General features: G+C 36.3%; 1 protein-coding gene across 10 annotated transcripts in view; it reads left to right on the top strand.

Moving 5' to 3' along the window:
• magi2a (membrane associated guanylate kinase, WW and PDZ domain containing 2a) overlaps nucleotides 1-23,857 on the top strand; it is a 314,903-nt gene that overhangs the window by 276,439 nt on the left and 14,607 nt on the right. For 7 of the 10 annotated variants that reach the window (XM_067392232.1, XM_067392240.1, XM_067392235.1 and 4 more), the window contains 9 exons: nucleotides 5,854-6,022; nucleotides 13,183-13,224; nucleotides 14,430-14,521; nucleotides 14,689-14,881; nucleotides 18,025-18,288; nucleotides 18,601-18,786; nucleotides 20,767-21,061; nucleotides 22,740-22,956; nucleotides 23,193-23,336. In XM_067392232.1, the coding sequence (XP_067248333.1) occupies nucleotides 5,854-6,022; nucleotides 13,183-13,224; nucleotides 14,430-14,521; nucleotides 14,689-14,881; nucleotides 18,025-18,288; nucleotides 18,601-18,786; nucleotides 20,767-21,061; nucleotides 22,740-22,956; nucleotides 23,193-23,336 (1,602 nt within the window). The remainder of the gene's footprint in view (nucleotides 1-5,853; nucleotides 6,023-13,182; nucleotides 13,225-14,429; nucleotides 14,522-14,688; nucleotides 14,882-18,024; nucleotides 18,289-18,600; nucleotides 18,787-20,766; nucleotides 21,062-22,739; nucleotides 22,957-23,192; nucleotides 23,337-23,857) is intronic. The other 3 variants (XM_067392242.1, XM_067392234.1, XM_067392236.1) reach the window with 2 other exon arrangements.

Here is a 23,857-nt window from a genome sequence, read left to right as displayed (position 1 = left end):
AGAACTTTGCTCGGCGGCGGAGACTGGAGAACTTTGCTCGGCGGCGGAGACTGGAGAACTTTGCTCGGCGGCGGAGACTGGAGAACTTTGCTCGGCGGCGGAGACTGGAGAACTTTGCTCGGCGGCGGAGACTGGAGAACTTTGCTCGGCGGCGGAGACTGGAGAACTAGGCTCTGCGGAGACTGGAGCAGAGGGCCAATCCATGCCCTCAAACACAATTAAAATCCCCACAGGCACTGGAGCTGGCTCTGTGGGGACTGGAGCTGTCTCTGGAGATACTGTAGCTGGCTCTGGAGATACTGGAGCGGGCTCTGGAGATACTGGAGCGGGCTCTGGAGATACTGGAGCGGGCTCTGGAGATACTGGAGCGGGCTCTGGAGATACTGGAGCGGGCTCTGGAGATACTGGAGCGGGCTCTGGAGATACTGGAGCGGGCTCTGGAGATACTGGAGCGGGCTCTGGAGATACTGGAGCGGGCTCTGGAGACATTGGGGCCGCTTTCTTCCTCCTCCTCCGCTTACTGGGCCCAGTAGCGGAATATGGGTCCAGCCTGGGGCAGGCAGGGAGTTTGCTGGAGGGGTATGCGGAGGAAGACGGAGGTTGACTGACTGGCCCGGCCAACCGTGTTTCTGGATGGACTGGACGACAACACTCATCCTGAACCTCATCTACAAAGAATTTGGAGCCATTTAACCACAAAATTAAATTGATAGTTTCACTTAAGGAGAAACAAAAAACAGGTTCATCAAAACGGATAGTGTCGTCATCCAATCCATCCAAAAACAGGGAGATCAAAACTGCTTCAGGCCAGTCAGACAAATAAGCGATCTCAACGAACTCCTCCACATACCTCTCCAGCGAACGACCTACCTGCAGGAGCCCGATAAGGCGATCGCTGGCTGTCAGGGTGAGAGGTGTTGGAGGAGCTGGATCCAGGGAGCCGGGGAAAGTCTCCATTTTTTTTTTTTTTTTTTTTTTTGTGGAAATCCGGTCGGTTTTGGTCCGTTCTTCTGTTACGGTTGCTGGTGTAAAGAGGAGGCAGATCACGGATTTCCACAAACATACAATACTTTAATGTAAACGAAGGCAGAGAACACCATACAAACTCTAACATAAACAGAGAACGGACAAGGAGTGAAGGGAGTGAGTGCAATATATGGGGAGTGCTGACAATAGAGTCCAGGTGCAGGTGATGAGTGACGATGAGGAGCTGACGAGGGAAGTGAGTGCAGGTGTGGAGAACAGGAGGATTCTGGGAAATGGAGTCCAGGGAAACAAGGGATCTGTAACAATATATATATACTGTAAATACATATATGCCTACCCATGCACCCACACATCTATTTATTTTTGGATTGAGAACCCTGCCCTGTCTACTTCATATAACAAAGGCTTGACTGGTCATAAATCGACTGATTTTTCTTCACACTACATAGAGTCTGTGGCAGTGCCTTGAGCTGCTGGCAACTGTACTGTCATTCTTCAACACATATCTTTGTATCTATCTCTAGGGAACAGAACTAGGACAGAGTGAAAGAACCCACTAATGCAGTACAGTAAAGAGCTGCTTGGTCTTAATCATCTGGCTCCCTCCCTAACGCTGGGGTTTAATTAGTCATCATTTGCTTTAAGAATATCTCCACAGCCAGAAAAAGTTTCATTACTCGAAAATGTTAAAGTGGTCCATCTTTTTTCGCAATTATCCATGTCTGAAGAATATTAGCCAATGTTGAGTGTGACGGTTATACGGTCACAGCACTGCATCATTTAATCGATTGAAATTATGAAATGCCAGTAAATTGTACAATGGCTTTTGCTACAGACCGCTCAATGGTTACAGCTGACAAAATAATGCATTTGAGAACCATCTAACTGAATATGGTGTATAAAGGGATGGGATGATACAGCTGAAATATATTGATATCTTTCAGTCTTCTGACAATAGTTCTGATATTGATATAATGTTATTCAGAAATGGCTCAGCGGTACCATCATTTTGACCAAACAGCCATTATTACAAAGTAGATTATCAATTTCTAAATCAAAAGGTAAGATACCGTAAAATATAGTTAAAAACTTGTTTTACTAAATGAACTGAGGAAAGGAATGCATAAAATTAGTTTAAGAAGTTTTTTTTGTTTGTTTGTTTGTTTGTTTTTTAATGCAAATGTTGAACTCATTAATTTATACAGACCATTTAAAAAGGAACTGATTACAGAAGTGAAATGATCTTTCCAACTATAGTTGCATTTTTGAGGTTTGAATCATGGAGTATATTCAATATTCATCTCTTCATACAGTCATACTCATAAGTCATTAAGTGAAAACTGTCCAATTTCCACAGAAACTTAATGGCCAAATTAAAAGTACATTTGGTTAATTTTATATAACCAACAAAATATAATCAACTTCATCATAAATGTCTGATATAATGCCCAGCACCAGTATACAATGAATACATACATATTGTACAAAAGAATCTGATAATGGAAATCTGATGTTTACAAACCCCATCTAAACCACATTGTCCAAATACTCTAATATTTGCCCACTATTTCCTCATAAAGTGGACTATGTGGCATTCCTTATATAGTGAAGGAGTGAATAAGTCAACAGAATGCTTGAGGTGTGTAAAATGCCTTACGTTGTATATATACAGTGGGTACGGAAAGTATTAAGACCCCCTTAAATTTTTCACTCTTTGTTATATTGCAGCCATTTGCTAAAATCATTTGAGTTTTTTTTTTCCTCATTAATATACAAACAGCACCCCATATTGACAGAAAGACACAGAATTGTTGACATTTTTGCAGATTTATTAAAAAAGAAAAACTGAAATATCACATGGTCCTAAGTATTCAGACCCTTTGCTCAGTATTTAGTAGAAGCACCCTTTTGATCTAATACAGCCATGAGTCTTTTTGGGAAAGATGCAACAAGTTTTTCACACCTGGATTTGGGGATCCTCTGCCATTTCTCCTTGCAGATCCTCTCCAGTTCTGTCAGGTTGGATGGTAAACGTTGGTGGACAGCCATTTTTAGGTCTCTCCACAGATGCTTAATTGGGTTTAAGTCAGGACTCTGGCTGGGCCATTCAAGAACAGTCACGGAGTTGTTGTGAAGCCACTCGTTCGTTATTTTAGCTGTGTGCTTAGGGTCATTGTCTTGTTGAAGGTAAACCTTCGGCCCAGTCTGAGGTCCTGACATGCACTGTGAGCTGTAAGTTCTTATATAGACAGGTGTGTGGTTTTCCTAATCAAGTCCAATCAATATAATCAAACACAGCTGGACTCAAATGAAGGTGAAGAACCATCTCAAGGATGATCAGAAGAAATGGACAGCACCTGAGTTAAAATGAGCTAAAAATGTCAATATGGGGTGCTTTGTGTACATTAATAAGGGGGAAAAAAAATGAACTTAAATGATTTTAGCAAATGGCTGCAATATAACAAAGAGTGAAAAATTTATGGGGGTCTGAATACTTTCCGTACCCACTGTATATACCCAATATCGGTCTCTTTCCATTTCATCTTTTAATGATTAAACTCATATGACCCATTATCACAGACTCTGACTCAAAGATGAAGTGTCTGAGCAAATAAAACAAGTTGCCTTAACATAAAATATTTATAATAACCGTATTTTTTATTCATCAAAAACCTGAACTAAGCACAAACCTGAAGTTATATATGAAAAACTGATGTGAACCATCCCAAAACAGTTTGTCCTTTAGCAGACCTCTAGTGTGAGCTACAAAATATTTCCAGTGGATGTTGATTCTTTAAGGGAGCATTTGCCATGAGCAAAAGCCTATTTGCAAGAGTGTGTTTGTCACAGCACTTTGCTCTGGCAATAATAATATCATCTATGAGCTAATATGCGCATGTGCATGAGTTTACTTGGCAGTGACATGTTTTAATCTGTTTGTTTCCCAGCTGCACACAGCAGCCCAGGGGCATTTGCCTTCATCCTCTAGAGCTCTACCAGATTAACATGCTAACACAGACCTCCTTTAATAAGCCCTGGCATCTTTCTCATCCTGGCATCTACTTTCTTTCTTTGTTGATTTTTACAACGTCGTCTTCAATTATGCCTTTTGTTTGGCTTTGCTTTTAGGGTGCTTTTACACTAGAGCTTTTGGCATGTACCCATATCCATTTGTTGTCAAAGTTTGTGATTTACTCACCCTCAAGCCATCCTAGGTGTATGTGACTTTCTTATTTCAGATGAATACAATCGGATAATAATACACTTATATTAAATAATGTCCTGGCTCTTCCAAGCTTTATAATGGCAGTGAATAGAGGATGAGATTTTGAAGCACAAAAAAGTGCAACCATCCATCATAAAAGATATCCACATGGCTCCAGGGGGTTAATAAAAGCCTTCTGATGCGAATTGATGCCTTTGTGTAAAACTAACTAAAGCTAACTAAATTCCGACAGACGGCCGTACGCATCAATTTAAGGTAAAAGAGTGAACTCTGACCTGACACATGGCGCATTTACAAACGCAAAAGCACAGAGGATAGAGCAAAACAAAACACCGGTAACGAATTAGAAGTCTAAAACCAGAATTTTTAAAGAGAAATGTCAGAGGAAGAGAAGAGGAGCTTGAGTTTGTTGCACAGCCCTATTTGTTTTAACAGCGAGAGGTGTCAAAGTGCTACTCCTACATTGCATAAGGGGTTACTCTTTTGGCGTAAGTCGGCGTGCGTACAGCCATCTGCCCGGCTCTATTTACTGCCATTATAAAGCTTAGGAGAGACAGGACATTATATAATATAGCTCTGATCGTATTCATCTGAAAGAAGAAAGACATATACACCCAGTATGGCTTGAGGGTGAGTAAATTATGGGTTAATTTTCATTTTTGGGTCAACTAACCATTTAAGGGTGTGCTGTAAACTGTCTTCCAGGGTTGGGGAAAAAATCAGAATCTAATTGCCTCTTTTTCGATTTATGAACTGCAATTTAACTGTCCACAACCCCACAAGGAAGTTGAATGACAAAATGAAATTGAAATTGAATTTACTAAATTGAAATTGTTGTTCAATATATAGATACGGTCAGTTATTGAATTGAAAAAAGTGAAAAAGTCTTTAAAACATCTGTGTAAACTGTATTTGGAAGTATTGTTTAAAATGTATTTACTGAAATCTCATAATTTCGCAATGGATTTTTTTTTTTTTTTTCAAATATTAATTCTTTAAAACTAACAAAAGAATCAATAATGAAACCATTAAGAAGCTAATTCAGAAGTGGTATCATTAAATTCTTTATCATTCCCATCCCTAACAGTGATACTCACAAACATTCTGAGATTCAGACCCAAAAGCACAAAGTGACTAGCAGGACTGCAGAGTGGAATCAAACTTGAGTTCAGGCCAAGCAATTGAATCTTGTGTGAAAACAGCCTTGATATTAGAAACAGCGGACCTCTATGCCTGCTTGCTTTTCTTTGTGCATTCTGTTTGCATAACCTAATTTTGGGTGTCGTGCGAGAGCCCGGTGCAGTGAAGTGGTTTGGGAACGTTTCGCCCACAGCTGCATTAGCATGAGAAAACACAAAGATTACATTCAGTATTGTCAGCAATAGCGTCCTTGATGAGCCCTTGATGCTGCCTTATTTTGCTGAGCTAGAACTAACTTGCCATGCATTGTGTGTACACTTCATTTAAAAACTAATTACCGCAAAAGTGAGTTCATTGTTAAACATCATCCTATCCCACGGCCAGTGAAATTCCAGGCGGAAGTTGCCTGAAAGAGCAGTTTGCTTACTCAGTTCAGCATTTTAATAAACTCAGCGCTGGGAGATGATTGGGTGCTTTACTGAATGACGGTGTATTTGCAGGTCTTGGAACATTGGGATCCTCACAGCAGTCCCACAACCAGTCTATCTATCCATGCTCTCCCTCACAGCACTCCATATCTGCACTGGCCCTCAGGTCCAGAGTTTGACTTGACCAAACCTGACCCCTATGACCTGTATGAGAAGTCCAGGGCTATCTATGAGAATAGGCGTAAGTAACTGAAGCAACATCTTGCTAGCACCTAAAGCTATCTGTCTGCTTAACCTTCTGCTAATCTGTGCTGTTTACAATGTAAAGTAGTGAGTGTACAGCTTGTATAACAGTGTAAATTTGCTGTCCCCTCAAAATTACTCAACACACAGCCATTAATGTCTAAACCGCTGGCCACAAAAGTGAGTAGACCTCTAAGTGAAAATGTCCAAATTGGGCCCCATTAGCCATTTTCTCTCCCCGGTGTCATGTGAATCATTAGTGTTACAAGGTCTCAGGTGTGAATGGGAGCAGGTGTGTTAAATTTGGTGTTATTGCTGTCACTCTCTCATACTGGTCACTGGAAGTTCAACATGGCACCTCATGGCAAAGAACTCTCTGAGGATCTGAAAAAAAGAATTGTTGCTCTACATAAAGATGGCGTAGGCTATAAGAAAATTGCCAAGACCCTGAAAGTGAACATTTATTAATAAGCAATTTAATAAATGTTTATTGTTTAATTATTATCCGTTAAACATATAAATAAATTTTCATTTATTAAACATATTAATAAATGTTCATTTCCAACATACATTGGGTTGATTTCAAGCAAGCAATATAGTATTTTTAAACAATAGTCGAGTTAAATAAAACTACAAACATTTAACTCAACTGCTGGGTTTGTCCATTTTCATCCCAGTGTAATATCAAGATGGCCACGGAGTAAAGTGATATTAAACAACAAATATGCTCACCTACGACTTTAAATTTGGCTCAAAAATTATTTTTACTGGTGCCTTTTATTGTTAGGCTTGGTTAGAACATGGTGTAAGTCTCCAGTGACCATTATGTCCGCTCTCTCAGGCTCACAAAATACTTTTTAATTGCTGTAAATCTTATCCTCCATGGTAAGTGTTTTGAGGTTGTCATGTCTTGTCAATTTGGAATTTTCCCACAATGAGATCCGTAGAGCTGCTCTGGAATCTGAGAGAACTTCAGTTGCTTTAGTGGTTTTTTACATTATATAACACTTTACATTATTAATGCAGGTACTTTCTTAACCAAATTTAGAGACATTACCGCACAAAAAGGCTTTCTGAACTTTTCAAGGTCCCCCTGTGAACCAACATTCATAGCATTTTAAGTAAAGCATATGTTTAATTCAACAAATTGTTTGAAATACATTAATTCATACAAATATGAATATCCTTATACTTGTATGACATTACCTGCGTATTGAGCAAATACGTCTGAACTATCAAAAGAATTGATGTTGCATTTCTAAAGGTGCATTTTAGACTGACAGCGATTAAATCAGTAGAGGTCAACACGTCGTTCTGTTGTTACTCACTAGTAGGCGTTCCTATATTCAACTACTGTCTGCACTCCCATTACCGGTCACTTCATCCTTTCACTGTGCATTTGCATAAAGTAGAACTGCTGTACCACACTAGACATTTTCTATGGTTTTAAATCAGCAGGGAGTTGGTGTGCTCTCCCTCATTACTGTCTCCTATTCTATACCTCCTCCTTTATTTTGTACAGTGTTCCCTTTAGTATTCACAGCTAGCAATGACAGGTTGGCAAATAGCAATGGATGTTGGTTAATATAGTGTATTGATGTTGTTTGATAATGACATGTACAATGATCCTCCATAGAAGGTTTTTGCTTCATATTTATAGATCTTATTATATCACACAGACACTTTAGCATCTAATGTGATATAGAGATTTAATATGTGCGCAAACCATTCAGTTTCTCTTCCAGGTAAGTATGTTCACGTCCTGAAGGATGATTACATTTTGTATATTTTTCTGTGAGCTTCATCGTATTTTATGAGCAAGATGTTTTAAATGGCCTCATTCTGTGAAATTGCAGTTCTTACTAAACTGACAGTGACAATGTTTCAGTACGTTCAGTCTTAAGACTGTTAATGTTTTATAGCTGTTTAATATGCGCTTGATGTTGCAAGGATGCTGTAAAGATTTTACGTTCTGTCAAACTCTTAAAATCTCATTAATACCTATTATATTCAAGTATTACAGGAGCTCAGGTTTTCATAACAAGGACACGCATTCTGTTTATGATTAAATTTAGACTTTTCAGACATTTTATCTACAACAACAAAAAAAAAAAAACAATATTTGATGTATATTGTAAAAAGACTCAAAATAATATTTCAGTTTGTATGTATTTTGCTCTGAAATGACTTTGCAGGTTAATTTTTTTTGTCATAGGAACTAGCAATCATTAAAAAGTTCATCTAATCAGTGCATGTTGTTTAGCATTCTGCTCTTAATGATCACAAAGAACAAATATTTAATCATTTCAAATGCATTAATTTAATAAATAGTAATAAACAGCAATATTTACCTACTTTTATCAAAACTTATTATAGCATGCAAAATGTCCCTCAAAGACTTCCATGATTAATTCTAAACTGATTCTTTTCAAAAGAGCTTATTTGCATAAATGAATCAAACTCTAATGCAATTGGTTTGAATTAGATGCGCTTAACATACTTACACTGCAATATTTACAAGTCATTACACAAGGAGAGGGCACAAAACACACAGCCTATCATAATATACACCAATATACTGGTTAAATATCACCAGCATAAGGTTGCAAATATCGACCAGCTCTAGCAGAGAGGCAGATGAGGTTGCAGGAATGAAAAAGTTGGAGATCAGACTCCCTCTCAGAATCAGAATCAGGCTCAAGCTCCACCTGGAACCTATTTTAAATGAGATACATGCAGCAGAGTTCATTATACTTGGCCGTGTGTATGTTTTAAGGTGCTGTTGTACTTTAGAAAATCACAAACTGGCTTCTAAAATTGAGAAAATAGTTAACATCATTTTGTTGTCAGTGTGCCTCAAGTTCCTTTACTCCTGTATAATATCTTCATTGCTTTGGGGACATTCTAAAACGCTTAACGTGAAAAAGGCTTAACGTGGCTTAATGTACTAAGACAGTGATTTTAACAGACCAAACTTGCTAAATATCATTATAATAAAGTATACTATGTGCAAAAAATCAGATGAGCCCAAAATATGATCTTAACGCGTTTTATAACACGTTAAGCTTTTTTTAAGATCATATTTTGGGCTCATCTGATTTTTTGCAAATAGTATACTTTATTATAATGATATTTAGTAAGTTTGGTCTGTTAAAATCACTGTCTTAGTACATTAAGCCATGTTAAGCTCTTTCTTATAATGGTTTTCTATGGGAGAAAAAAGCTTAACGTGTTATAAAACACGTTAAGATCATATTTTGGGCTCATCTGATTTTTTGCACATAGTATACTTTATTAGCATGATATTTAGTGAGTTTGGTCTGTTAAAATCACTGTTTTAGTACATTAAGCCACGTTAAGCTTTTTCTTATAACGGTTTTCTATGGGAGAAAAAAGCTTAACGTGTTATAAAACACGTTAAGATCATATTTTGGGCTCATCTGATTTTTTGCACATAGTATACTTTATTATAATGATATTTAGTAAGTTTGGTCTGTTAAAATCACTGTCTTAGTACATTAAGCCACGTTAAGCTTTTTCTTATAACGGTTTTCTATGGGAGAAAAAAGCTTAACGTGTTATAAAACACGTTAAGATCATATTTTGGGCTCATCTGATTTTTTGCACATAGTATACTTTATTATTATGATATTTAGTAAGTGTGGTCTGTTAAAATCACTGTCTTAGTACATTAAGCCACGTTAAGCTTTTTCTTATAACAGTTTTCTATGGGAGAAAAAAGCTTAACGTGTTATAAAACGCGTTAAGATCATATTTTGGGCTCATCTGATTTTTTGCAAATAGTATACTTTATTATAATGATATTTAGTAAGTTTGGTCTGTTAAAATCACTGTCTTAGTACATTAAGCCACGTTAAGCTTTTTCTTATAACGGTTTTCTATGGGAGAAAAAAGCTTAACGTGTTATAAAACGCGTTAAGATCATATTTTGGGCTCATCTGATTTTTTGCAAATAGTATACTTTATTATAATGATATTTAGTAAGTTTGGTCTGTTAAAATCACTGTCTTAGTACATTAAGCCACGTTAAGCTCTTTCTTATAATGGTTTTCTATGGGAGAAAAAAGCTTAACGTGTTATAAAACACGTTAAGATCATATTTTGGGCTCATCTGATTTTTTGCACATAGTATACTTTATTATAATGATATTTAGTAAGTTTGGTCTGTTAAAATCACTGTCTTAGTACATTAAGCCACGTTAAGCTTTTTCTTATAACGGTTTTCTATGGGAGAAAAAAGCTTAACGTGTTATAAAACGCGTTAAGATCATATTTTGGGCTCATCTGATTTTTTGCACATAGTATACTTTATTAGCATGATATTTAGTGAGTTTGGTCTGTTAAAATCACTGTTTTAGTACATTAAGCCACGTTAAGCTTTTTCTTATAACGGTTTTCTATGGGAGAAAAAAGCTTAACGTGTTATAAAACGCGTTAAGATCATATTTTGGGCTCATCTGATTTTTTGCACATAGTATACTTTATTAGCATGATATTTAGTGAGTTTGGTCTGTTAAAATCACTGTTTTAGTACATTAAGCCACGTTAAGCTTTTTCTTATAACGGTTTTCTATGGGAGAAAAAAGCTTAACGTGTTATAAAACGCGTTAAGATCATATTTTGGGCTCATCTGATTTTTTGCACATAGTATACTTTATTAGCATGATATTTAGTGAGTTTGGTCTGTTAAAATCACTGTTTTAGTACATTAAGCCACGTTAAGCTTTTTCTTATAACGGTTTTCTATGGGAGAAAAAAGCTTAACGTGTTATAAAACGCGTTAAGATCATATTTTGGGCTCATCTGATTTTTTGCACATAGTATACTTTATTAGCATGATATTTAGTGAGTTTGGTCTGTTAAAATCACTGTCTTAGTACATTAAGCCACGTTAAGCTTTTTCTTATAACGGTTTTCTATGGGAGAAAAAAGCTTAACGTGTTATAAAACACGTTAAGATCATATTTTGGGCTCATCTGATTTTTTGCACATAGTATACTTTATTATAATGATATTTAGTAAGTTTGGTCTGTTAAAATCACTGTCTTAGTACATTAAGCCACGTTAAGCTTTTTCTTATAACGGTTTTCTATGGGAGAAAAAGCTTAACGTGTTATAAAACACGTTAAGATCATATTTTGGGCTCATCTGATTTTTTGCACATAGTATACTTTATTATAATGATATTTAGTAAGTTTGGTCTGTTAAAATCACTGTCTTAGTACATTAAGCCACGTTAAGCTTTTTCTTATAACGGTTTTCTATGGGAGAAAAAAGCTTAACGTGTTATAAAACACGTTAAGATCATATTTTGGGCTCATCTGATTTTTTGCACATAGTATACTTTATTATAATGATATTTAGTAAGTGTGGTCTGTTAAAATCACTGTCTTAGTACATTAAGCCACGTTAAGCTTTTTCTTATAACAGTTTTCTATGGGAGAAAAAAGCTTAACGTGTTATAAAACGCGTTAAGATCATATTTTGGGCTCATCTGATTTTTTGCAAATAGTATACTTTATTATAATGATATTTAGTAAGTTTGGTCTGTTAAAATCACTGTCTTAGTACATTAAGCCACGTTAAGCTCTTTCTTATAATGGTTTTCTATGGGAGAAAAAAGCTTAACGTGTTATAAAACACGTTAAGATCATATTTTGGGCTCATCTGATTTTTTGCACATAGTATACTTTATTATAATGATATTTAGTAAGTTTGGTCTGTTAAAATCACTGTCTTAGTACATTAAGCCACGTTAAGCTTTTTCTTATAACGGTTTTCTATGGGAGAAAAAAGCTTAACGTGTTATAAAACGCGTTAAGATCATATTTTGGGCTCATCTGATTTTTTGCACATAGTATACTTTATTAGCATGATATTTAGTGAGTTTGGTCTGTTAAAATCACTGTCTTAGTACATTAAGCCACGTTAAGCTTTTTCTTATAACAGTTTTCTATGGGAGAAAAAAGCTTAACGTGTTATAAAACGCGTTAAGATCATATTTTGGGCTCATCTGATTTTTTGCAAATAGTATACTTTATTATAATGATATTTAGTAAGTTTGGTCTGTTAAAATCACTGTCTTAGTACATTAAGCCACGTTAAGCTTTTTCTTATAACGGTTTTCTATGGGAGAAAAAAGCTTAACGTGTTATAAAACGCGTTAAGATCATATTTTGGGCTCATCTGATTTTTTGCACATAGTATACTTTATTATAATGATATTTAGTAAGTGTGGTCTGTTAAAATCACTGTCTTAGTACATTAAGCCACGTTAAGCTTTTTCTTATAACAGTTTTCTATGGGAGAAAAAAGCTTAACGTGTTATAAAACGCGTTAAGATCATATTTTGGGCTCATCTGATTTTTTGCAAATAGTATACTTTATTATAATGATATTTAGTAAGTTTGGTCTGTTAAAATCACTGTCTTAGTACATTAAGCCACGTTAAGCTCTTTCTTATAATGGTTTTCTATGGGAGAAAAAAGCTTAACGTGTTATAAAACACGTTAAGATCATATTTTGGGCTCATCTGATTTTTTGCACATAGTATACTTTATTATAATGATATTTAGTAAGTTTGGTCTGTTAAAATCACTGTCTTAGTACATTAAGCCACGTTAAGCTTTTTCTTATAACGGTTTTCTATGGGAGAAAAAAGCTTAACGTGTTATAAAACGCGTTAAGATCATATTTTGGGCTCATCTGATTTTTTGCAAATAGTATACTTTATTAGCATGATATTTAGTGAGTTTGGTCTGTTAAAATCACTGTTTTAGTACATTAAGCCACGTTAAGCTTTTTCTTATAACGGTTTTCTATGGGAGAAAAAAGCTTAACGTGTTATAAAACGCGTTAAGATCATATTTTGGGCTCATCTGATTTTTTGCACATAGTATACTTTATTATAATGATATTTAGTAAGTTTGGTCTGTTAAAATCACTGTCTTAGTACATTAAGCCACGTTAAGCCTTTTTCACGTTAAGCGTTTTAGAATGTCCCTTGCTTTGTAGTTGTTGGGAGTTATATTAGCAGTGAGACAGGTCATGTGTATATTCTAGTTAGTATATTTCCAGGTGTGTATGTTTATATAAGAATTGATTTATGGGCTGTCCTTGTATCTCTCCCTTTCTTAGAGCCAGGGCTTCCTCGAGCAGCCATCCCAGCTGACCTCTCTGGTGAGTAAATATATCTGCACCCAAAACAGAAACAGTCCTGCATTTCAGTCAAGTCTGAAATTCATTTTTTATATATCCAGTGACCTCTATACATTTTTTATATTTTTTGAATGTTAAGTAAAGTTTTTCCTACTGTAATTTGACTTTTTTAAGTATCCTCAAATAAACTGCCTAAAAATCTAAATATGCCATTTAATTAAACGTATGACTAAACCTAACCTTAAATTTAGACAAAATTTTAAGGGCCTTTTTTATTAAAAGACAAAAAATATTTCTTATTTTTTAAAATCAAAATAACAATTTCTAACAATCAATACTTTTTTAACAATATTTGATATACGTCGTAAAAAGACTGAAAATAATGTCTCAGTATTTTTGCTTTTGCTCTGAAACTTTACAAAATAAAGTCTGAAAGTCTGAAAATAATTTTTTTTATATCCAGTTACCGTGACCTTCTTTTGAATATTTGTTATATATAAAAATATCAGTTCAATTTTTATAAAATTGAGTATAATCAAATAAATGTTATTTTTGTCACCTAAAGTCATATGACATTTAATACATGATTACAATTATGAAATTGTAAAGACACGTTTCATCAAAATACAAAAATAACACTACAAAAATGTGATATATATTGTAAAATGGCTGACAAAAAAATACTTTTAAATATACTAAATATAAGTTTGGTCTGTTACAATTAGATTTTTATAAATCAAATACATGCTATTTTTGTCACCTAAAATCATATGATATTTAAAAGATGATGACATTTAGTGACTATTTCATTACAACAAAACACAGTCTTAGAATCAATACTTCTTTGAACAATATTTGATATATATTGTAAGAAGTATTTATGAATTTTCTATGAAATGGCTTTACAGGGTGTTAAAAGAAAGTCTGAAAGTCTGAAATTCATTGTTTTTTATATCCAGTTATTGAGACCTCTGTGAAATAGTACCTGGAGATTTCTGGAATTTAATTTTTAGTCAGTTTTTGCCATTTGTCATTCTCACTGCCTTGAAAATGAACCTGCCAATACAGGTTCAAGAACATAAAATGAATGAATTAACAAATTAAGTACTCAATGAACAGAAATGGGGGTCTTAAATGTCAACTGGAACGGTAAATTACCCTTGAAGGATGAGAATAATCTGGAGAAATGACTAAATTGTGAGATAAATGTGTGTCTTCAATGTCAGCATCAGAGTTCCAGGAGGTGGAGGTGCACCTGCGCAGACAGAAGTCTGGTTTCGGCTTTAGGATCCTGGGCGGAGAGGAACCAGGACAGCCTGTGAGTCCGGAGGCTCAGGAGAAGGCTCGTACTTTAGAACTAACGCACATGCTTCCTAAAACAGAGCTCACTGCCATTAGCTAACATGATAACATGTCTGTTCATCCACTTCAGTTTCCATACAACGCTTAAAGAGAGCCTATAGTAACCGTGCTGTGCCTGTACAGATCCTGATTGGTGCAATCATCGAGAAGAGCCCAGCAGATAAAGACGGGCGTCTCCGGCCAGGAGATGAGTTGATGTCAGTCGATGGGATCCCTGTGGCTGGAAAACCCCACCGTTATGTCATTGACCTCATGCATGGGGCGGCCCGGACTGGGCAGGTTAAACTCACTGTACGACGGAGAGTTCAGCCCACAGGTGAGAATTTGCATGTTTGTTTCATTTGTCTACAAACATGAATGAACATTTATTGAACGTACATGGTATTTCCACCCCATATCAAATCATGTATTGTGTTTAAAAACATTCTGTGACAGGACACTTTTAACATTTGCGTGTAAAGTGGCCACATCCTTTGTCTTGCCAAGGCTACCATTTTTGGGCCAGATTTACTAACAGCTTGCGCCAGCACAAACCCTCTTTTGGGTCAGGATTCAGGCGTGGACATTGTTATTTTTGCAGCTGACCTTATTGCATATGCATTTGTATGAGTTTCCCTTTCAGATGAAAAATTTATGGGAGGAGAGTATTTAAATGAATCATGCAAGGTGTTTTACTAAGGTTTGCGCTAGTCAATTTACTGGTATTTGCGCCATTAATTACCACCCAAAAAAGCATGTCTTAAACCAGACGCTAATAAAAACCATTTAATTCAGTTGGATAACTGTCACTTCAATTCCATCCAGCTCATCCAACACGAGCAGCATGTGTAGTGCAACAGGAATCAGCGTTCACTGATCATGTGATGAGAGTTAAGTGACTGACAAGATCATGGCAGAGGATTCGTTGCACAACAGAGCTTAAAAGCGTCTGACAAATGTCTGATCTTACAGAATGCGCACTCAGCACCGGCGCTCACTATTTACAGAGTATGCAAGATCATAAAAGCGAAAGTAAAACGCAAGTGCTCATTCAAGCGCATTTTGAAAGCGGCTTCCTAATGCATGCAAATATCCCCCAACATGAAAGCTATCTTAGATTGGATTGTGTAGTTGTAACCATCTCTTAGCTCTGTATCATGCTTGAAGAAAATTTTGGTCTCTGTTTTCACTTTTAACATTGAGAGAGTACTTTGACTTAATGATAGGACTAAGAGAAAACTCATTTTTATTTATACTGTTTTTATTTCTATGATCAATTTGCAGAAAGGAGGGTCAACATTTGTAGAAGCTCATAAATCATGTACAGTTCTAAGGTCTAAAGAGATTCATATGAAATCATACAGAGAAGCCAGTCAGTTGTGTTTGTGGCAAAACCTTTTATAGTGCTTGAGTATTGTTGTCTTTTACTGCATATGATAATTCATACTCAGAAAGTAGAACTGAAATTCATTACACGATTTCGTCATTGAGGATTTCTTAAAAATACTGTGTAGAAATCGTGTCTCGTTCTCGTGAACTCAATCTCGTCTCATGAGCTACCTGTCTTGTCACAACATTTCTTTGTCGTCAATAGATCACGCGCTGAACTTTCCACTCCCATCATGTTTTTCTGGAATTGTGATTTTACGCTAATTTGCCCTGTTTAGTAAATCAGGCCCTAAGTATCCTAAATATACACAGTTAAACAATATATTTTCACACATAGCCAAACAGCTGCATTGGAAATTACACAAATTCAAAATACTAAGTTTAATTTACCTTCTTCGCCATCACGTTTCATATTTCATCTCAAGCATGAACATTATTATTTTTGCTATGGTAAACAAATACACTAACATTTGATTTTTATTATAAAAAATATCTTTATTAGGGGCAAAATTGTTTGTTGTGGTGGAACATTCTATATATTATGGAAGAGCATTAAGGCCAAGCAATAATAAAAAAATAAAACTATCTCGAGATTAAAGTTGTTAAATGTTGAGAATAAAGTAATTAAATTACGAGAAAAAAGTCGTTAAATTACGAGAACAAATTCGTTAAATTATGAGAAAAATGACGTTAAATTTCGAGACAATAGTCGAGATAAAATGTTGAGAATAAACTCGTTAAATTACGAGAAAAAACTCATTAAATTTCTAGAAAACAAGTATTTTTTCTCGAAATTTAACGAGTTTTTTCTCATAATTTAACAAATTTGTTCTTGTAACTTAACGACTTTTTTCTCGTAATTTAATTACTTTATTCTCAACATTTTATCTCTACTTTTTTCTCGAAATTTAACAAGTTTTTTTCTCGTAATTTAACAAGTTTATTCTCAACATTTTATCTAGACTTTTTTCTCGAAATTTAACAACTTTAATCTCGAGATGGTTTTAATTTTTTATTATTGCTTGGCACTAATCCTCTTCCGTAATATATCAATCATTGTCACACAATAAATATTAAAAATGGTTAATGTTTATTTCACTCTCTTTTAGATTATCATAGTTTTATTCATGCAATATTATTTTCAAAATTTAAAGATAAAAAGTCTGCGTCAAGGACAAGATTAAAACAATAAAATCTGCACATAAAATACATTTGAAAAGTAGTATATATAGTTTCCAACACAGTTTTAAAATGACCTTCATATATCAAAAAATGAAAAAAAAAAAAAAAAAATGAAATCTGTTTTAATAAAAATAAACCCATGGGACATAATTCTGCCTGAAATTGAAGAAGCCACCTTTAAAGGCTAAAGCTTGTTATTTCCTGACAGTTACAGCAAGTATAGATTGTTGCAAAGTATATATTATGCGAAGAAGGTAATGGAGGTAATGAAGCAGGTTCTGTTATACTTTTCCTCTGCTGCTTATAATGTGTCCTCTGTTTTTTCTCTCTCTCTCGTCCACCCTGTCTAATAATTCTTGGTGTAGCTGAGGCTCAGATTTTGTGCCTTTTTCAAGCTCTGCCTCCTTCATCCTTCTTGCTGTCTGACTCATCCTCTCATTCTTATCTTCCCTGGACAATCGTTTCTCCCCCTTTGCATCTCAGTGGAGCGGTTGAGAAATGTCTGACTGCTGGCTTTTTTAGGCTTAATGTTTGATCGCAGAGGAACTTCAGCTATAGCATATAGCATCTGATTTTCTCTCTTTCTCACATACTTTTATTAATTTTAGTTTCTTTAAAGTCTTAAAATTGTATTTTATGTAACTGTTAGAAAAGAAAATCAGGTAGAAAATCCTGGAAAAGTGATGAATACAATGGTTCCAATTGATTGTGATGATTCATAAATGTTCCAGTAAGTATTAAAGGGATCCTTCAGACAATTAACCCATGAGAATCAAGTATTTGAGAGAACCTTGTTCCTCTTAACCATGATTTTTCCCATTTAAGTCTGATGAAAATGCCAAGTTAGTGGAAGTGTAACTTTAAAACAGTCTATTTATTGTACTTTCTCTCTCGCTCTGGTATCTTCAGGTGAACCCTTTCCAGAGAACGGCCGCAGTCCTGGATCTACCCAGCACAGTTCCCCCAGGAGTGACTTCAACTCCAGAATCTTCTGTAACAACTCCGCCCCCTCACAAAACTCCGCCCCATCCACCACAGGCTCCTCCCCACCAGACACAGTAGCCAATCAGAATCTGCAGCCCAGCGATGTCACCATCCAGCGCAGGGAGAGCGAAGGGTTTGGATTCGTTATCATCAGTTCACTGAACAGGCCTGAAACCGTGGCTGCTGCTGGTAAGGAATGATTATTTTGTACACTTCGTGCACTTATTTTCAATCTGGGACATTCCTTTACTGTAATAGCTCACTCAGGCTGGCTGCTTCAGAGGGTCATAGTGATTTTAAAAGTGCAGCATGTGCTCATAAACCTGTGTATTAATAATAGATGCACTTCTATTTGGGGGCTGAAGAGGCTAGTTACAATGTTCTAATGCAGCGCCCACGCTCGTATATAAAAACAGCTCCACTAACAGGAAAGGACAGAGTGCAGAAAAAGAGCTCTCTCAATGCATTATGTAAAAAGTATTTGTGCTTGTGTGTTGTCAGCCGTGCCTCATAAGATTGGCCGCATCATTGAGGGAAGTCCAGCAGACCACTGTGGGAAGCTCAAGGTTGGAGATCGTATACTGGCCGTCAACAACCAGTCTATTGTCAACATGCCGCACGCCGACATCGTCAAACTGATCAAGGACGCAGGACTCACCGTCACACTCAGGATCATCCCTCAGGAGGGTGAGTGGACACTGTGAACACTAATTCTGCTACTTAACTGACTTTGCAGGTTGACATCTTGAACATTGCTCTGTCATGTCAACTGGCTCGACCAATGGTGTGAGGTCAAGATGGGACTAACTTTTTTCTAAACAATGGAAGACGTTGGGGTGAAAGGGCTGGTATGAGAGTCTCAGCGGGTGGGGGTGGAGGTTGACAGTATTTTTGCCATGTGCCCACTGCTGCAGAAATTTCACACTGTACAGTAGCTTTATAATGCCAATTATTCAAAACTAAACTACTACTACTATTACAGTTGTGTTTTAAGAAGTTGAAATGTGATTGGATGTCATTACTGTTTTTTCTGAATGGTAGTTTGTGATAAAAATGCAGGAGGTTCATGAGATTGTGGCTGTAAATGTAAGTGCTAAATTAAACAAACAAAAAGGTTTTAAAAAAATAAAATTAAAAATAAATGTGCAAATAAAATGTGTAAAATTACTATAAATAACTATTGATAGCTGAATGACGTGCAAAAACTTATACACTGAAATTAATCCTAAAAGGTATAGTTCACCCAAAAATTAAAATTCTGTCATTATTTATTCACAAAAAACGTTATACAGGTTTATAATGACATGAGAGTGAGAAAATTACAACAGAATGTCAATTCTTGGGTGAACTTTCCTTTTAAGGGCCAAATTTAATAAATGGTTGCACAAAAAAAACTATTCACCAACCACCAGAAATCCACTTTAAAGTTTACCCAAAAAATGAAAATTATCCCATAATTTACTCACTCTCAAGCCATTCTAGGTGTACAGTATATGACTTTCTTCTTTCACTCGAACACAATTGGAGTTATATTAAAAAAAGCTCTTCCAAGTTTTATAATGGAGATTCATAATAGTTTATTAAGTTATAAATATTGATATTTTTCTTACAAAAACGCATTGCTTTACTTCAGAAGTCCTTTAATAACCCCCTGGAGCCGTATGGATTACTTTTATGATGGATGGATGTGCTTTTTTGGGCTTCAAAATATTGGCTACTGGAAAGAGCCAGAATATTTTTCTAATTTAATAACTCTGATTTTGTTTGACTTCAAGAAGAAAGTCATATACTGTACACCACTGTACACCTGCGCAACAAATTTCCCTTCAGGTACTGATAGAGATACCTTGACCTTGACCTAGGATGGCTAGAGGGTGAGTAAATTATGGTATAATTTTTGGATGAACTAACCCTTTAACTACTCACTGTTGTCAAATTAGAATTATTATCAGGCCTATTTGCACTGGTCACTTCATGCATTTTTACTGATCAGCTATTTGTTTGAACTGCTCCATTTAAACATGGCCACATAAATGTGTTTTCGGAATGCAAATGTAAATCCGATCTTCAATTTCTGTGCTACTGTATATGCAAATTCAATGACGTTCATATCACCGAAAGCAACATATAAGTGCTGCATTTTATTTATCAGCTGATTTCAAGATGAAAAACCATAATAGAAGAAAGAGCGGCATCAGCACTAGTTGGAGAATTTAGAGTCACTATTTTCATTTGCGGCTGTTTGCCTGTCAGCTTGTTGAAGTGATACTCATCTACAGAGGGCCATATCCATGGCTTCACATGGCATTTACACCTCACAATCGATTCACGATTTCACGAAAATGCATGAAGTGACCAAGTATAAATAGGCCCATAGATTCTGCCTTATAAAAAATGTAATGTTATACAGTTTAGTAAAGTATGCTAGATTATGGTAGACTGCTGTATACTCCATGAACTACAGTAGCACTCAGTTTTCCATCTTGCACCGGTCTTTTAGTGCATTTAATGCTAAAACAATGCAGAAAGTACATGCAAAAAAATGCTGTCAAGGGCCATAATTAATTTTACGTATGAATGCAACCCTTAAACTGCTATTTTAGAAGATGTGTAACAAAAATAAGCTGTATAAATAGCTTAACTTTTTGTCTTTTCTCCATTTTTCAGAGACGAACAGCACGCCTTCTGCCGGCAGCTCAGAGAAGCAGAGCCCTATGGCCCAGCCCAGTCCAGTTTGCCAACCCAGCACTGTGAACCAGACCAGTGCTGCCCCTCTACCCAACTCCAACCTTCAAACCAACTCTGCACCTCAACCCAGCCCCAAATCGCAGCCTAGTTCAGAAGCACAACCGAGCCCTGTCACTCAAACCAGCCCAGCCAATCAGCCCACCTCAGTGACCCAACAGAACCTGCCCACCCAGCCCTCCGCAGTGCCAGTACAGATCTACAGCCACGACAGCAGGCAAGACACCAACTCAAATGACTTTATTACTTAAATATACACTATAAAAAATTGGTGCTATATAGTACTAAAATTGGTTATTTGGCTCATAATCATAGGGGAACCACTTTAAGTGCTGTATAGCACCATATATTGGTGCTTCAGTGGTTCTTCACCGGTTCTTTGGGATTACCGAGGTGCTATATAGCACCGCTACTGTATACAGAATCTAAGCCCATGTATGGTTCTTCAGAGGTTCTTCAGTGGTTCTTTGGGGTGGTTAAGGTGCTATATAGCACCACTGCCATACAAACCTGTTAAGCCCCTTTAAAGGTTCTTTACGAGCCAAAGAACCACTGTTGGTGCTGTTTAGCATCATTTTTTTTGAAGAAGAAATAAAATGCAATATTGCATCTCTTATGGGTTCTACATAGCACCATTTGACAAAGATGCTGTAGAGCAACTTTAAAGATATGGTGCTACATAGTACCGAAAGTGGGTCCCCTATGATTATGAGCCAAGAACCACTTTTAGTGCTATATAGCACTTAGGTTTAAACTGTTTTTGTACCTGATTTATTAATGTTGACATTTAGACAGAATTATGATATTTGGTTAAGCTAAATTTGTTATTTTTTTAAGAAAAATGTCTGTGGTGTTTGACCAACCATGGAGTGATTAAAGAGGTTGACAGGGCAGTTTAGGGCATTTTTAGAGGTACACCAGTATTATTTACTGGCGAAACCCAGTAATTTCAATAGAAATCTGCTCGAATGAGAGTTTCCCCACACAGATTTTGCAATGGGTTCAACTTGGTCACATGTTTTGCCGTGTTGACTAACAGAATTTTGCCTGCAAAATTTTTTGACCTCACCTTAATGGATGTGACCTCACCTTGACTGAAATTAAAATTCTATACTATTTTGTCTAAATAAATTTAAAAATACAACACTAAAAACTAAAATCAGTTTTACATTCCACAAATTAATTTAGACATCACAACTTTATAGTATGAAAGATTGATATTTTGCTGATGGTTAACCGATATAGAAACCATACTGTATATTGTGCATCCCTAATCATTTGAATGGATATATTCAGGTCAAATATGTTTGGTTTGTCATCAAGTTAAAACTTGACTAAAGTTCACTATTACAGACTCTCTCTCACTATTAGGCTGTTGCGTAAAATCACTTATCTCGTACAGAACTGAATAATTTACCTGCATGTCTCCTTAAAACAGTTTTTAATCATTTATGTAGCCTGCAGGGACCAATGATTTCACTTCCTCTCCATGCTCACTCAAGTTTCAATATACACCCTAGAGCTCCTCAGGCTTCGCCATTTTCAACAGAACATTATCCTCCATTAAACTTTAAAATTCATTAGAGCGTTAGTTCTGTCAGTGGTAAGTCTTTTTTGACGGCATCCATTGGAAAACAGACGTAAACAGAATACATATTATGAGAGAACCTCCTCATTCCCATATATGTACAGTATTTTACAGTTTTTGTTGCTGATAAAAGCTAATATTTTGAAGTGATACATTTTTTGCAGGCAAGTTAAACAAGGAAGTGTTATAAAAAATCATGATAGAAGTAGTGCAATTCTTGCAGTTACACATATTCCAACTCTGTGCATTAGATTTGATCACCAAATGGCATTAGTGCTCATTGGTTCTGCTCTGATTTGTTACTCAGCTACAGGTCGGAGGTGAAAGCGAGACAGGATGTAAAACCCGATATTCGGCAGCCGTTCACTGATTACCGCCAACCCCCTGTGGACTACCGACACCCCCCTGTAGCAGATTACCGACAGCCGCCAACGCTCGATTATAGACACCCCCCACTGCTGGACTACAGACAGCTGTCCACTGACCCTCGCACCTTTCCCTTACCGGACTACAGGATGCCACAGGTAACTCTTCTTCCACTCTGTATTCACTCAGACACTGTGCTACAGTTTTAAATGAAGTAGAAATACACACTGATTTCATAATTTATCACTAGCAGTCTGTAGATTAATATCATGAAATGACAATGTTAAAGTGGATTAGGTAGCACTGACAGTTCATTTCCAAAAAGTATACATTATGCATGTTCATAATATGTCTATAAAGTCTTTAATTCATATGTGTGTGTGTGTGTTGGCAGGATTTTGACTTTTTCACTGTTGAGTTGGAAAAGGGTATGAAAGGTTTTGGCTTTAGTATCCGTGGAGGCCGCGAGTATAAGATGGACCTGTTCGTTCTGCGATTGGCTGAAGACGGACCAGCCATACGCAATGGGAGGATGAGGGTGAGCTGAAATCACTTCCTGTCCATATCTATCTTTCTATGTATCCATGTATCTATCTATTTGTCTGTCTGTCTGTCCTGTTCCCTGTTAAGCTCTTTGTCTGTAATGAAGCTGTCAGAGATAATGTGAAGGAAACAGTCCCCTTAGGATATTATCTTTTTTTTTACCTCTCATTCCATCCTTTTCATATTTAGTCCGTTACCTGACCGTTCGCTTCCATTCAAGAGCCTCAGTTCCGACTGTAAACATCACCCTGTCTTCTTTCAGCATGTGAATATAGCACAGCACAAAATGCCTTTTGAAACTATAATTAGTTTGTGCTGGAACAGACCTGTGGTATTTAAAAAGTCTATTAAGCGTGAAGTCATACAGCCCACAGCAGACACTGCTGCTACTGCTGTAGATTTCCACATATACTTTCTAGATAAACCGAAAACATGATAGAGCTGCTGATGCTGCTAGCTGCAATAGTACTAGCACTCTCCACCCCAGAGGTCAGAGGAACCGGCCCCAGACAAAGT

Source organism: Chanodichthys erythropterus, chromosome 8, assembly GCF_024489055.1.
Source record: "Chanodichthys erythropterus isolate Z2021 chromosome 8, ASM2448905v1, whole genome shotgun sequence".
NCBI lineage: Eukaryota > Metazoa > Chordata > Actinopteri > Cypriniformes > Xenocyprididae > Chanodichthys > Chanodichthys erythropterus.
This window is presented reverse-complemented; position numbering and strand designations above follow the sequence as displayed.